General features: G+C 45.9%; 1 protein-coding gene across 3 annotated transcripts in view; it reads left to right on the forward strand.

The window, feature by feature from the left end:
* The window catches only part of LOC146856237 (serine/threonine-protein kinase N1-like), a 443,024-nt gene that overhangs the window by 173,973 nt on the left and 254,636 nt on the right, over positions 1 to 14,415 (forward strand). Inside the window, exon 1 of one of the 3 annotated variants that reach the window (XM_085654307.1) lies at positions 1,865 to 2,011. The exons of the other annotated variants lie outside the window; for them this stretch is intronic. Coding sequence (XP_085510433.1) covers positions 1,973 to 2,011 — 39 coding nt within the window. The 5' untranslated portion in view covers positions 1,865 to 1,972. Of the gene's footprint in view, positions 1 to 1,864; positions 2,012 to 14,415 lie in introns of those variants that run through there. 3 annotated transcript variants of the gene reach the window in all.

Consider the following 14,415-nt stretch of genomic DNA (forward strand, 5'->3'; position numbering starts at 1 on the left):
CCACATGAAGGGGTGGGGCACGGAAAGAAGTGAAAGATAGAGCAATGCAGCACATTAACTCCAATACAGTACTAAATGCAAAATAATAAGAGTTCCATTAAGTCTGTAGGGAAAGGATACACAACTCACCCAACCAGAATCCTGTGAGACCGAAATGTTGCAATAGAGTGAAAAGCATTGAATCAAAAGCAGACACCTGAGATAGAAACAAAAACATCCAATCGACCAAAGTCGGCTCTAAGTATAAGGTCTGGAGGCAGTATGTCTTGCATAAACCTGGCATATACCCGAGGCCTTTTTAAAAAAAAAAAAGGCAATAAAAGTTATTTGCCCTGAACCTGCCATGTGGTTGGAGTGTTCACCATTCCCCCCACTCACCAATAATTTTGTTTCTGCAATAAGGGGTTCATTAACCTCATGAATGAAAGCTGGAATAACATTTTCAGATGTCAACAGCCGATCTATTTTTAGATGTTTGCAAAGAGTGTAATGGCTGATGGGGAAAATGTTTGCCAATGAATTAATAATTTTAAATGTTTTTTGAAAACCTTGTGGTCTGGTTGTATGGCCGGATATGTGTAAAATTAACTCGCCTTAAAATCATCTTGGCATTTTTTTTGTTTTTTTAATTTCTATAAAAACTACTGATCGCATTTTATATTTCGAAATGTAAGACCGAAGACTTGAATGCATGCCTGCATGTGAATTTTTGTGTAATTTTTGTCTGTAATTATTCCTCTGTGCTAATTAAGCTAGTTGGAACGATGATTTGTATATGAACCTTTTCAAATCGATTCTACTCTATGAATTTTTCCTCCGCCCCATACCAATAGTACGCAAAACTTTAATGACTCGATCAGAGCTGAATTTAGTGTTTTTTTGGAGTTGTGGAGGTGCAAATTGGTCAAACAGTGTCCAAGTAAACCAACAGCTGCTTTTTGAGTAGCAGTGGGTGTATTTAGATATTCAGACGTGCTGTGGTGGCGTTTCTATAAAATACTTATGTATAACATAACTTACTTGGCGATATGTCAAGGGCCCAGCTATTCAAAAGTCATGAATTGACCAGTGGGAAATAACTGGAAGGCCCTCATTTGACATTTTTTTGCTGACATTTACTCCTAATTCTAGGGGTGTTATGGTGTGAAAACTAGGTGGTGTCCCAAGCCAATGCGGGCTGTTGTTTAAAAGTGTCTCGGATTGTGTGTTACCAGTAAAAGGTGCTTGTGGGCGGCGGTGGCGTAATCTCAGTTACAAATGAATGAATGAATATAAGCTTTATAAAGCGTGAACTTAGCCCAGGGGTGTCAAGGCGCTGCGGAAAGAGGTCAACAGAGCTGAGAACAGAGGTGCACATATATACACAGTTTACAGAACAGAGAGTAAAAAGCCAGGTCTTCAAGGCTTTGCGAAAGAGCGAGTGAGAGAAGTCCTGAGGTGTGTTGTAAGTTTGAGGTCTGTGGAGTGATGTTGAAATGCAGTGCCTTTTGCTTTGGACCGAGTGTGGGGGCAGTTGCTTGTAAGGCATGGTATAACCGGTCTCGTGCCTGCGACATGAGCAGAGAGGGTACCTAAATGCCCCTATAAACCCGACATTTTCTTCTGGGCTTGGAGTATATGTGAACACACAAATCAGTTTGCCGAGAGTGACACCCGCCCGTGTTGCGGTGTGCCTGCGTGAAACACTGCAATGATTGAGCCTCGCGACGTGACCCCTGCGTGCCCCCAGAGTGGCTGGCACGGTCGGGCCACGGAGCTGGCTCGCGCTGCTGGACGCAGACAGGGATCCGCAGCGTGGCGCAGAGCAGGCCTCTCTCTAAACGGAAGGAGGAAGTGGTTGAGCGCACATGGTGGCGGCAACTGTAAGCGGGGCGGGGGTGCAGTGGGACAGGAAGGAGGGGTGTTGTCCAGCGTTGTAGGAGCTGCTGCACCGACTGGCAGCCGCGCCACGGAGCTGGTAGACTTTCCCACCATGTCGTTCCGCGAGCCTGATGCCTCCTCCGAAACCGAGGTACGTGCAGGCGTCGAGGAGGCCCTTTGTGTTTCTGGGCCTCGGATCACACAGAATACGATGCAAACTTTAACTTTCACGCCGGAACCATCATCCTTCGGGTGCCTGCGCAGCAGCTTGTACGGCCGTGTCTCGTGGTCATCGGGGGGCCGTGTAAGGGTACACATGGGTCGTGCTGCTGTCTGCCCCCGGGAGTGGGCTTGTGGGTCGTGGGGTGTGCTGGCTGGGCATGGACCATCTGACTGTAGAAGGAAGTGCTTTGTAAAGAATTCGTTCGAGCCATCTGAGATGGCTGTGCAGTTCGCACACAGAACACGGCAGTAACAGAGGTAGTGCTGCGAGAAGCGCATGCCCCCAGCCAGGAAGGCAAGTCTGGGGAGGAAGAGGGCCGGCTATGTGTAAGCTCGTTTCAAGGGCTTGTTTCACACCTACACAGCACCTGTTAGGCGATGATATGCTCTACGTCACCACTGATCAGAGGCGCAACTAGAGCCAAATTTCGGGGGGGGGGGGGGGGGATAAGAAAAAATTTCGGGGGCTGAATCTTTAAGCAATAGGCAGAGTGGAGCTGATTTCGGGGGGGGGCTGACTATTTAAGCAATAGGCAGAGTGGAGCTGCAGGGGCTCTTAGAAGGGGTGAAACAATAGCAAGGCCTCATTAACATGCAAATGGTCTTTTAAAGACCTGTGAAGTGCACGGGTGCGGCTGTGTCGGTGCCCGGGAAGCTGTCTCATCCCGGGCTGCCACACACGAGGGGGGGGGGCTGAGTTGAGTTTCGTACCCCATCAGGAAGTTTGTGGTGTTCAACAAAGACCGATGTCACGAGAAGTTCAGAACTTATTTGAGGTCAGCTACCACCAGAGGGTTCATAAATGCGGGCCCTTTGTAGTTTGTCATCTGAAGCCCACTCACATACTACTGTGGCAGTGATGCTGGGTCGATTTTCTGATTGGGGGTGGCTCGGCACGGCCATCAGCTCATTAAAATTATATGGGTTCAGGTTCTAAAAAAAATCGTGGTGGTACTGAACGAGTGAGTGATACAAAAACCTCAAATAAGGGGGTGCATTAGCTTGAGGCGAGGATGTAGATGAGATGGGAAACATCCTTCACTACGAAGTCTTAACGACAAATCCCATTACAATTAAAGTCTTTGCCACGCATGTGCCTTTAGCACGAAAATGTAAGTATTTTGCAGGCAAGTATAAAGCGCACACGCACACAAAGAAAAAAAAAAAAAATATATATATATATATATATATATATATATTGGTAGGGGTGTTTTTTTGGTGTAGGTTGGGTAACTACATTTGGGTGGTTAAGGGTATTTAGGGTGTTTTTGGGTGGGAAGGGTATTTTTATTTTAGGGTTTAGGGTCAGTATGGGTTTTTGGGTGGTAAGGGTATTTTTAGGATTTAGGGTTGTATGGGTTTTGGGGTGGAAAGGGTATGTTTAGGTTTTAGGGTGGGTATGGGTTTTTGGGTGGTTAGGGTAATTATTTTTAGGGTTTAGGGTGATTATGGGTTTTTGGGTGGTAAGGGTATTTTTAGGGTTTAGGGTAGTTGTGGGCTTTTTGGTGAGAAGGGTATTTTTTTGGTTTTAGGGTGGGTATGGGTTTTTTGGGTGGCACAGGTATTTTTTTGGGTTAAGCTGGCTGTGGGTTTTTGGGTGGCACAGGTATTTTTAGGGTTTAAGGTGGCTGTGGGTTTTTTGGGTGGCAATGGTATTTTTAGGGTTTAGGGTGGGTCAAGATTTTTGGGTGGCAAGGGTATTTTTAGGGCGGGTAAGGCGTTTTGGGTGGCAAGGGTTTAGGGGTCTGTTAAAGTAGAAAAAAATATATATGTATATATATTATGTGTGTGTTTATGTAAAAATATGTGAATATATATATATATATATCAGAGGCGCAACTAGAGCCAAATTTCGGGGGGGGGCTGAGCAAAAATTTCGGGGGGGGCTGAACTTTAAGCAATCGGCAGAGTGGAGCTGCAGGGGCTCTTACAAGGGGTGAAACAACAGCAAGGCCTCATTAACATGCAAATGGTCTTTTAAAGACCTGTGAAGTGCTCGGGTGCGGCTGCTTTTTTGCCCAGGAAGGTGTCTCATCCCGGGCTGCCACACACGACGGGGGGGCTGAAGCCCTGTGAGTCCAATGGTTGTTGCGCGCCTGATATATATATATATATATATATATATATATATATTTATTTTAAGGCTTTATACTTACCTGCAAAATACATACTTTTTCATGGTAAATGCATATGCTTGGTAAAGACTTGTTCTTAAGACACAGTCATTAAGACTTTGTGGTTAAGGCATTCCGTTGTTTAGGCAATAGTTCTTCTGATATACAACCAGATGAGATGGTAGTCTGAGACATTTTTGGGACATTGTGGTTCAACGTTATGTTATGCAGGTTTGTAGAGTATACTATAACCCAGGACCAGTGCTCAATTTTTGGGGTGGGCTGGAGTAAGTGCCAGGGCCCTCATCAGGAAGTCACTACAGCTTGCGCCACACTTTTCCCCTGCCAGGGCTGCCAATGACAGTACCAAGACAACTACTAACCATCACACTCTACAATTGTAACAATTTAGATTATTCCTGGCCCCCAATGTTATAAAAAGGGCTTAGGCAGCAGGTATTAGTCCTTTCTAATATATATTGAATTAATGGCATTTGTGCTTTTTTCTAAATTAGGCAAACAGTGCTACAAGTGGCAGACCCTCATAAGTGCTGGTAATAGAAATTAATTACTGGTACCGAGCACTGGAAACCACTGGCTCAAATTAAGCATTGCCCAGGAGGATATCCTGGCACTGAGCGGGTGTGAGTCTAGGCACACCTGCGGCCTAGGGGAACTACTTAAAGTCCGGTCTTCATCTTCTTGCACAATTCAAGAAGTGAGGAGGAGGCTCCTGCGTGTAGCGGCAGATCGTGCCACGCTTTAGGAGCGATGTAGGAGAAGGCTTGACCGTCCGATCTGGTGTTCCATATGCATGGGATTTGTGCATGTAGAAGTCCAGATAAGCGTAGGTGTCTGAAATGTTTGAGAATTCAGATGCGATTGTTGAAGTATGCTGAACCAGTGTTATGTAGTGCCTTGAAAGTGTTTATTTATAAAGTTTTATGGTGAGGAGTTTGAATTGTGCTAGTTTGTGAATGGGGAGCCAGCAGTGCTCCTTCGGGTGTGGTGTGATGGGACTATGGTGTGGGAGGTTGTGTGATTCTGAATGCCAAGTTCCTTCTGGTGTTTTATTTTTTTTTAAATCTCGGCATATTGGGTGTTCTTGTAGTCCAGCTTGCTTGTGACAAGGGCGTGTGTGACAGTTTTCTGCGTGCTGACTGGCAGCCTTTTGAAAATCATCCTTAGCATCTTCAGAGTATGGATCAATAGTGCATTATAATGCAGCGTTCCCAAATATATACAAACATCGTGCCAAGCTTTTTTATTTTTTAAAAAGAGCTATTTAAAGGAGACCATTAATAAATCAGAGTGGTTTTGGCCATAATTGCACTCAGAGTAAAATAAATATGCATTGGTTTGCTTTCTCAACCTACTTTGAAAATTGCCTGTCACCACATTACACAATTAAAAGCTCCACATGAGCCGAATTTTTATTCATATTTTTTAACTTTATAAGGGAGCTATTTCTTATATTGGTGCTTTTAATGTGCCTCTTTCTTTCATCCTCTGTATGTCCAGATCATAAGAGCGACAAAAGTTTGTTAGCGAAGGCCTTGTCTTTGAAGCCACATAACGTAAGCTTAGATGTACCCGACATGCAGGTGTGCAGTTGGTTGTTTAAAGTTGTTCTCTGGGCTCATCTTATTTAAATTTACCTTTCACTTATTTTTAACAAATAACTAATGCTTCTTGAAAATAAAACTGATCCTAAGTCCTTATTGTTTTATATTATCTTTCTGAACTGCCTCCAGGTCTGGAGACCAAGCAGTACCCCTAGTTCCAGCACCCGTGCACTATGGATTCGGAACACTCCAGAGAAGAGGTGTGCAAAAATATTTCATATGACAAATGCAAGGGCTACTCTGGTATTGGCAATGGTTACTGGATGGGATTAGTGGTGGGTTTGGTTGTTTGCCACCAGTGTTTCGGCTCCTCAGTATTGCAATGCACCCGTGTTGGAAAACGAGGCAGCATCTGTGAGGCCTGCACAAATAACATGACTACATGGGGAGACGCTTCGTTTGTGGCGCGGGACCAGTGCAGCAGTCAGCGCCAGGAATCTATCGCCCCAGGAGCCTGAGGGGCAGAGCGAACACCTGAGGCCCCGCCCCCTGCTACCGGGGACACCTTATCTGCGGCTCGCGCCTCCCGCAACGCGGGACGCGCCGGGCAAAGCCCGGGCAAAGGCCGGGCCGTCTGTGGCCGTCAGGGGCCAGAGGAGGCCAGGCCGGGCCAACTCTCTTTTACGTACAGATCAAGGTCCAGGAATGGGTAAGTGGAAACTACTTATTACTCAGGATCAGTGGGGAGCCAAAGCCAAAGTTCCCAGGAAGTCGGGTACTATTATTTCATACTTAACCTCAGCTGTGGGGGTATTAACTTCAGAAATTGTGCAAGCTGAGAGGGAACTTGGACTTGATTCCACTGAAGATCAACAAACTGACCACTCGCAGCTTAAAGGGAAAAATCCCGTCTCTCTGGAGCCGGTTGTTGTCTTGGGTCTCCCAGCTCAGGCATTGGAACATCTCAGTGATGCCAGTGTAGTTCCAGGCCACCACTCTACCTATGATTACTTCCCTACCTACGCTCCATCAGGCCCCTGTAAAAAAAGGCTATCCAAACCTCATTCAAAGGGCACAAAGAGAGTAAGTAAAAAGCAAAATAAGCGGGACCCTACATCTATTTGTACCTTATCGGAGGGTAGCCCTGTGACTATGGATTCTTTTTACTCCTCTATTCGGGATATGGTGGAGAACATTTTTTCTAGCCGGCTTGAGGAGACTCTTACCAGTGTGGCAAAAGACATTGTTGACACTTTGAATTTGTGTGTTGCCAGCCTTCTAGAGAAATGTGCCCAGATTGATTCTACCCTTTCAGCTATAAATAAGGTTTGCACCCCTCCGCAACACAGTACCTCACTTACATTGGCTTACCCACCAATAGAAGGTCCAAATAGTAGTTTAGTGGGGGGCCCCTCTAGGATCTTTCCTTCAGTTGTGCCCCCTAAGTTGAGCACCAAATTAACAACTTTAGAAGCAAGAGACTCGGAGGGGCACCTGATTAGGCAGACTAGGCCTGTAGATCAATCTAGGCCCCAGGACAAACCCGTTAGCGGTCATATTCCATGTAGTACATTAACTCAACCCTGTATCAACCTTCCTCCTGAGGCTGACCCGTTGGTGGTTATTTTGGTCAACGTACCGCCATTAGCACTCGGTAAGGTTGAATCAACCGAAGCATTATTGTCAGTCACCAGGAAATGGTGTGATCAGAACTGTTCAGGCTATGCCAATATCTCACGCCATATTTTAACAGCTAGGCGAGTTGGATGGATCGGAGGTACCCAGAAATTTTTTAAAGGGGACTGTGTAGTCGTTAATTTTAATAACCCCTACGTTGTAACACGCATGTTATGGGATGCCTCAGATATGGACGGGGAGGTTGGTGATATAAGGGCTGCTTCTTTAAGCTTTTTTTACCCACCGCCCCTTAGATTTTTTAGACCCCGAGGGAGTTATCGCCCTGCACCACGATCAGAGAATACTCTGGTACCCGTGTCCTGCGCCGCTTCTAGTGAAGAGGCTGCACCCTGGCGTTTCCCTAAACTCTCATCTCAGGTTAATCCCAGAAATAACTGGAGAGACAGGTCTATAGATGTTATCGCCACATCCAACAGGTTCTCACCCTTATCCCAGCTAGATTTAAATCACTGACTAGATCTTCCAGCCCCTAAAACCAGTAGTACTGCAAAGGAAAGTGTTAATACTGTGGATTCTAGAGTTCTTATTTGGCTCATGAGCTGGAACATAGCTGGGCTACGATCTAAACAAGAAGATGTAAACTGGTTAAAGTATGTGGCAGGTTTTGATATCATTGCTTTACAGGAGACCTGGGCTAGGGACAACAACCTGTGAATCGATGGATTTAAATCTTATTTCCAGCCTGCCTTACCATCTGTAGCAGGCAGAGCAAAGGGAGGGCTGTTGTTCCTTTTTTCCATAAAACTCAAGGCCAAGATATCTCAGATAGACACTGCCTCAAAAAACTGCCTAATTGTGGAATTCATTACTGAGTCCCAATCCAAAATATTGTTTATTGATTTCTATAACGCAGGGGATTGTGTACCTGAGAATGAGCACCTTAGTTTTTTAGCAAAATGTTTAGATTTGTATAATGCTCGTCAAACCACTTTTGTACAAATTATTTTTATGGGTGATTTTAATATTCATCTCTGTGATTTTAACTGTAAGATTGCTGACCCTTTTGGTCCCCCCCCCACTCGGTCCCCCCACATTTTGAACATTCGATCAAGGGTGAGGCCCTTGAAGAGCTCCTCTCATCGGCGGATCTCTTTGAGCCATGTTTTCTATCTAAGGGTGAACGGGCAGCGACGTTTGAAGCAAGGGATAGTGAATCAATTATTGATTATATTTTCCTATCCCCAGCGCTTTTAAGGTGGGTCCACAGGTATAATGTTTTTCGCTCTCCCTTTAGTGATCACAACCCTGTGATCCTAGAACTAGATAAGGCTTTCTGCCCCAAGGAGGCCCCATTGGCCCCAGTTCCCTCTAATACCCTGGTCTCCAGTGAACAAGTTAGGAAAGTAAAGTGGGCTAAAGTAGTTCCGAGGGATTTATGGAGAGCCTAATTGCGAAAACAAGTGTTGAGTTTAGGAAGTGTATGGACCCCTCTAAATCGGGTGGTGAGATAATAGTTGCTTTTGATTCAATCTGTAAGCAAGTCTCCTTAGACTTAACCATCCCTAGCAAACCGCGTTGTCTACAGGGAAACAAGTGGTTCGATGCTAGCTGTTCTAGGGCCCATCAAAGTTTATTAACCGCCTTAAAAAAGCTACCCCGTGATAAGGCCCTAATAGCTGCCCTTAGGAAAGATTACAAATTCATAATCCAGTGCCGGAAAAACGAACTAAAGAAGGAGGCCTGGGACGCCTTAACCTCGGTTGAGGTCCTTAAGGATAGCACAAAATTCTGGAGTATAGTGAACAGCCCATTTTTAACCGGGAATGACAATGCCCCACTCGATATTAACATACCAGAGGGGGAGTGGCTGTCTCACTTTGAAGGAATTTATGCGAGCAATTTGATCCCTGACCCTTTTAAGGTCCCCTCAACCTTCTTCCCCCTCAACCAGCTGATATTCAATAAGAATGATGTGGGGAAGGCCATACAAGACTCTGCCTCCAATAAGGCCCCCGGACCAGATGGTGTCCCATTGGATATTTATAAAGGGGACATTGAGCTTTGGAGCACTATTTTAACTAATGTTTTTAATGATAGTGTCGAGAATGGGTTTCCGGTGTCTTGGTCCAAATCAACCATTATACCGTTTTTTAAAAAGGGAGATAGGGGTGACCCGAGATGTTATCGGCCCATTTCATTAATTGATTCAGCGGTTAAAATTTTGGGTAAAGTGATCTTGAACAAAATCTCAGATTGGGTGACGGAGAAGGGGATTCTATCAGAGATTCAATATGGCTTTAGATCAGGCAGAGGTACCATGGACCAGTGCCTCAATCTGTACCTGTTAATTAATAAATATACCAAAGCCACTAAAGGATCCTTATATCTGGCATTCATGGATTTATCCACAGCTTTTGATCTGGTGAACAGAGCGAAGCTGTGGATGATCCTGTTGGACCTGGGGATAGACCCTTGTCTGGTGCATTTTTTAGCAGAAAAGCACCCAGACTTGTACACTGCTGTGTGGGTCTCCCATGAGGGCAAATGCACACGTCACTTTAAATCGGGTAGAGGGGTACGCCAAGGATGTATCCTGGCCCCCTTGCTCTTTACCCTATATATTAATAGATTAGATCTAATTTTAGGTAAGGCCAGCCTGGACACTCCGCGTATAGGGAACAGTACCTTACCTGCTCTTCTATACACGGATGATGCTGTCCTCCTGGCTCGTACCCCGCGGGGATTACAGAGATCATTGAACTCCTTCGGGGACTTCATGAGCTCACTGGACCTTGTGGTGAATAGCTCTAAATCGCATGTGATGTCCTTGGGTACTCAGAAAAAGAAAGAAAAAAATGTTTACTGTAAAGGAGTGGAGGTTACTAGAGTTAAGGTATTTACCTACTTGGGGGTCATATTTGATGATAGATGCTCGTGGGCCCCTCAGCTTATAGCTAAAAAGAATAGTGTAGGTAGATCATCTTCCGCTATATTAAGTTTTGCCCGACGTTTGGGTGGTAAACCATGTGACTCAGTTCTTGCCATCTTCAGGGCAAAATGTTTAGCCATAGCGGTTTATGGTGCTGCTATTTGGGGGTATAAAAAAGCGGAGGGAATCCAGATGGCAGAAAACAAATTTTTTCGTTCACTTCTCTCCATCCCCCAATCATCTCCAACTTTTTCAATACATCAAGAATTGGGGATGGGTTTTGCCTCTGATCATATAAGTTTGGCTCCCCTAACATTTTGGTTGAAAACATGGTTGAACCCTGAACTTTCCCTTAACAGATTGATCTTAAAAGATTGCATCGGTTTAGATAGAATGGCCGATATCCCTTGGCTCTTGTATATCAAGAAAATGTTTTATAAGCTAGGGCGTCCAGAGATTTATGAGAACCCAGAAACCATTATTAAGGGGGATATTGGCTGGGTTAAAGTTCAGTTTTTAAACTTAAGGTCTCATGAGCGGGAGGAAGAGGAGCTTACAAAAACCTCGGTAAGGGCTCATTTTTTACTAATAACCTCTCCCCAGATTGAGCCCTACCTTAAGCTGGTCAGGAACCACTATCATCGCTGGCTGTTGACCAGATTTCATTCTAACCTGATTCACCTTGTTTTAGGGAGCTTTCAAGGATGGAGTAAACCCATAGATGCTGCTTTTTGTAACTGTGATGGTTGCTCACTCCAAGACACTGTGCACTTTATCTTTTTCTGTAAACATTATGTTGAAAGCAGAAAGAAGTACATCATACCACTGTTGCAAGGGAGAGGCTTTTATCAAGTAAAACCTGCTTTGATGTACTTGCAACTATTAAATTGCCCTTGGAAAATTTTTAACATGGCTAACTTTCTGGTTGCTGCAGCCCGGGCAAGGAAAAAACTTGACGTACAACTCACCTTATGATTTTAGTGATATATGCATTTGTCGGGATGAATTTTTATAATGTTGTTATAATATTGTATTTGTGTCTAATTAATTTTATGTAGCACTGTGATGTACTTTTGTGATTTTAATTAATCAATTAAAGTGGTTTGACTGACTGACTGACTAACATGACTACATTTGTCCTTCACTGGGAACCAAACACCCAATTGTAGCGTCTAACTCTCAGAAGGTACAGCAGTCTGAGGCTTACTCAAGGGAGGTGGTGTGGGCTAGTAATCGCCATTTTCAGGTGCGCAAAAATAACACCCATGATTGTCCAGTCTGTACTTTGCTTTATAAAAGTAAGAGTACATTTATTAAACACACACACTACTCAATACTATGCACCAATTTACAAATATACATAAGCTGTTGGAATTACTTTGTGACATTGCATAACATCTCCACCCCTCCCGCAGGGGAGGTGGGGTCTAGTACCACCACACCCATGTATGCACATCAACTTGCCCCCAATGCAGTTAGTTGAGCATAACCTGGAGCGAGGGCCCTGCGCACTGGCACCATCCCATTGGCGACCCACCCCATTACCTCAACCAGCATTAAAAAGGGGGTAGACCTGCCTTGGTGACACATGATCCTGACTGAGCATCTCCTACTGACCATAAAGTATGCACCTCTATATCTTCAGGGCTAGCAGTCTGGGGTCTTCACCTAAGCGCAGCAGCAGCAAGAATCCATGTTTACGCTCACTTAAGAATGACAGTTCTCATCACCTTGGTTGATCATTTGAATGCATTGCAATTACAGCCCCTAAAGGCATCACAGATGAAATCACAGGATTACGCATATACAGCCAGACACCCTAGCAGGACTGTCTGGCAACATAACCCCAGTTGGCTTATGACATCTCCTTACACATGTGACTTACAGTCCCTTCAAAAGAAGTACTCCTGGCAACTACACTTCTCCTGCAGTGTGCCTCTTCACTTTAAAAGGAATCCCAGGTAAAAGCATGGGATTACGTAAATACAGCCAGACCCCTAGCAGGAAGGTCCAGCAACATAAGTCCATTTAGCTTAACATCACCTTACACAGGTACTTCACTTTACACATGTGACTTTCAGTCCACCTAAAAAGAAATAACCACTAGTAAATGCATTTCGGTGCAATTACACCACTTCACCTCCAGGGGATGCACTTCTCCACAGATCCCCAACTCAGCCCTTCACTTCATGATGCACTTCTCCACACACCCTCAGCTGTAGAACAAAAGTTCCAGCCTAGAAGGTGTTTAAATGCTAGCTGAGCCCTTGAGGGGTAGTTTCCCTTAGGTCCCCAAGGCACTGAGGTTGGGACTTTTCTTTGTGCTTGGGGGGGGGGGGGGGAGACTGCGCTTCTCCAGCAGCTCCCCCCAGCACCTTTTCACAAGTGAGGGTGACGCCCCTCCTCTGGGGGCCACAAAGCACCAAAATGGCAGATTTCCAAATGCCTGGCGAGGCATTAGTGGGGGGTTTCATGCTCCTCTTTACCAGCCCCAGCCACTGGGAACACTCTCCTCCGCCCTCGGGGTCTCTGAGAGGGTGGATTCAGCAGGGAGCTGTCTTCGCTGGCTCCCTGCGCCAGCCTTTCGCCAGGCTCGCCTTCTGGGCCTCTCTCCCTGCGCAGAGGCCCCTGCTTCTGTGCACCAGTCCTGGGCTCTTCTTCTGGTGCTGATAGGGTCCTGGGGGCAGTCAGGGGGTCTCTCCTTCCAACTGCCCATTGCGCCAGGCTCCAGCACCTTCAGCCTCAGCAGACCACACCCCAGAGAGAGCTTCTCTTCCTGTGCAAGGACTTTTTAAAAGTTGAGTAGGGGGCAGGCAGGAAGTCTCTGTTGGTCCTATCAAACAGCGACACATCACTTCCCTGCCACTGCTCCCTCCTTCTTGTCCAGCCTCTGGGTTTGTTCAAAATGGCGGCGTCCAGTGTCTCTGGCCACATGTCTCGGAAGCCCCTTCCGCCCATGCTGCCTTCCCTCCTTGGTGCAGCCTGGTGCCTGGCACCCAGCGACAGCGGTTGATGGATTGGCCTGTAGCCCCACCCATCTTCTCTTCGTGGAGAGGAGGCCCTAGCTTGTGGAAGAAAGGCTATCAATCCATCCAGCTGAGGTCAGCCCTCAGCCTGGGTCTGGTCATGACTGGCTCAGAGAAATATGACAGTTCTGGATGACCCAAAAGCAGAACAAATATGACTTTGGACTCTGCAGAATACTTATTTTCACATTCGCTACATTGGACTTAAGTGCGTGTCTGGAATCTGTAGGCCTAATGGAAGTTAATCTAGCCATGGGCCCCACATCCCCATAGGGGAATAATGAAGTGAAAACACACTGACTTTCCCTGGCATGTTTCTTTCCAGTGTATAAAGCCTATTCCATGTCACCACCCAATACTGCATAAGTCCTGCCACACCATTCACTTTGTAGCTGCTCCTGGACTGCGCACGCTAGGAATCTCCCCTGCGCAGCCCGTACACGGTTGCACATGCATGTACACGTGTCTGCATGTAACCAGCCCAGTGTCCCTTACTCCAGCTGCTGCGCAGTGGCCTGGTCAAGCCAGGGAAACACCAGTAAAATCCCCATGCAGTCTCTTACATCCTGAGTTCACTGTGGGTGAGTCCCAACTTATGGGGCTCCCCCACAGTAAAAGCTCAACAATTGGGTGCTCAAAAAGCGAAAAATCCGGGTGGCCCATAGTGTCAGAACCACCTTCTAACAACCCGGATAACCAGATTACTGCCTTTGTGCAGTTGACTTTCTAAGGGTGGCGAGGGTGAATACTTCTTACACTCATGGGCATCAATTCACCAAAATTACAGGGGCAACGGAAGTGACATCATACACCCGTTGACCACATTTAAATCATAGCAGTTGATCCTTTGTTCCGCTTTTAGTCCGTCATTAGTTTCCTCTGTTTGCTACTGAAAGGCCCAGGGGAGTGAGTGCAGGTAGTGACAAATAAAAAAGCATAAATGTCTTACAGTTGTTTATTTTCTGGTTCTGCCACTGACCACATGTTCATTAAAACCAAAGGTAGCAAGGGCAGTGCTAGTTGTCCCGAAGGGAAATTCTGGGGCGGCAGCCTCCTTCCCC

The sequence above is a fragment of the Triturus cristatus genome, chromosome 4_1 (genome assembly GCF_964204655.1).
Source record: "Triturus cristatus chromosome 4_1, aTriCri1.1, whole genome shotgun sequence".
NCBI classification, from domain to species: Eukaryota; Metazoa; Chordata; class Amphibia; order Caudata; family Salamandridae; genus Triturus; species Triturus cristatus.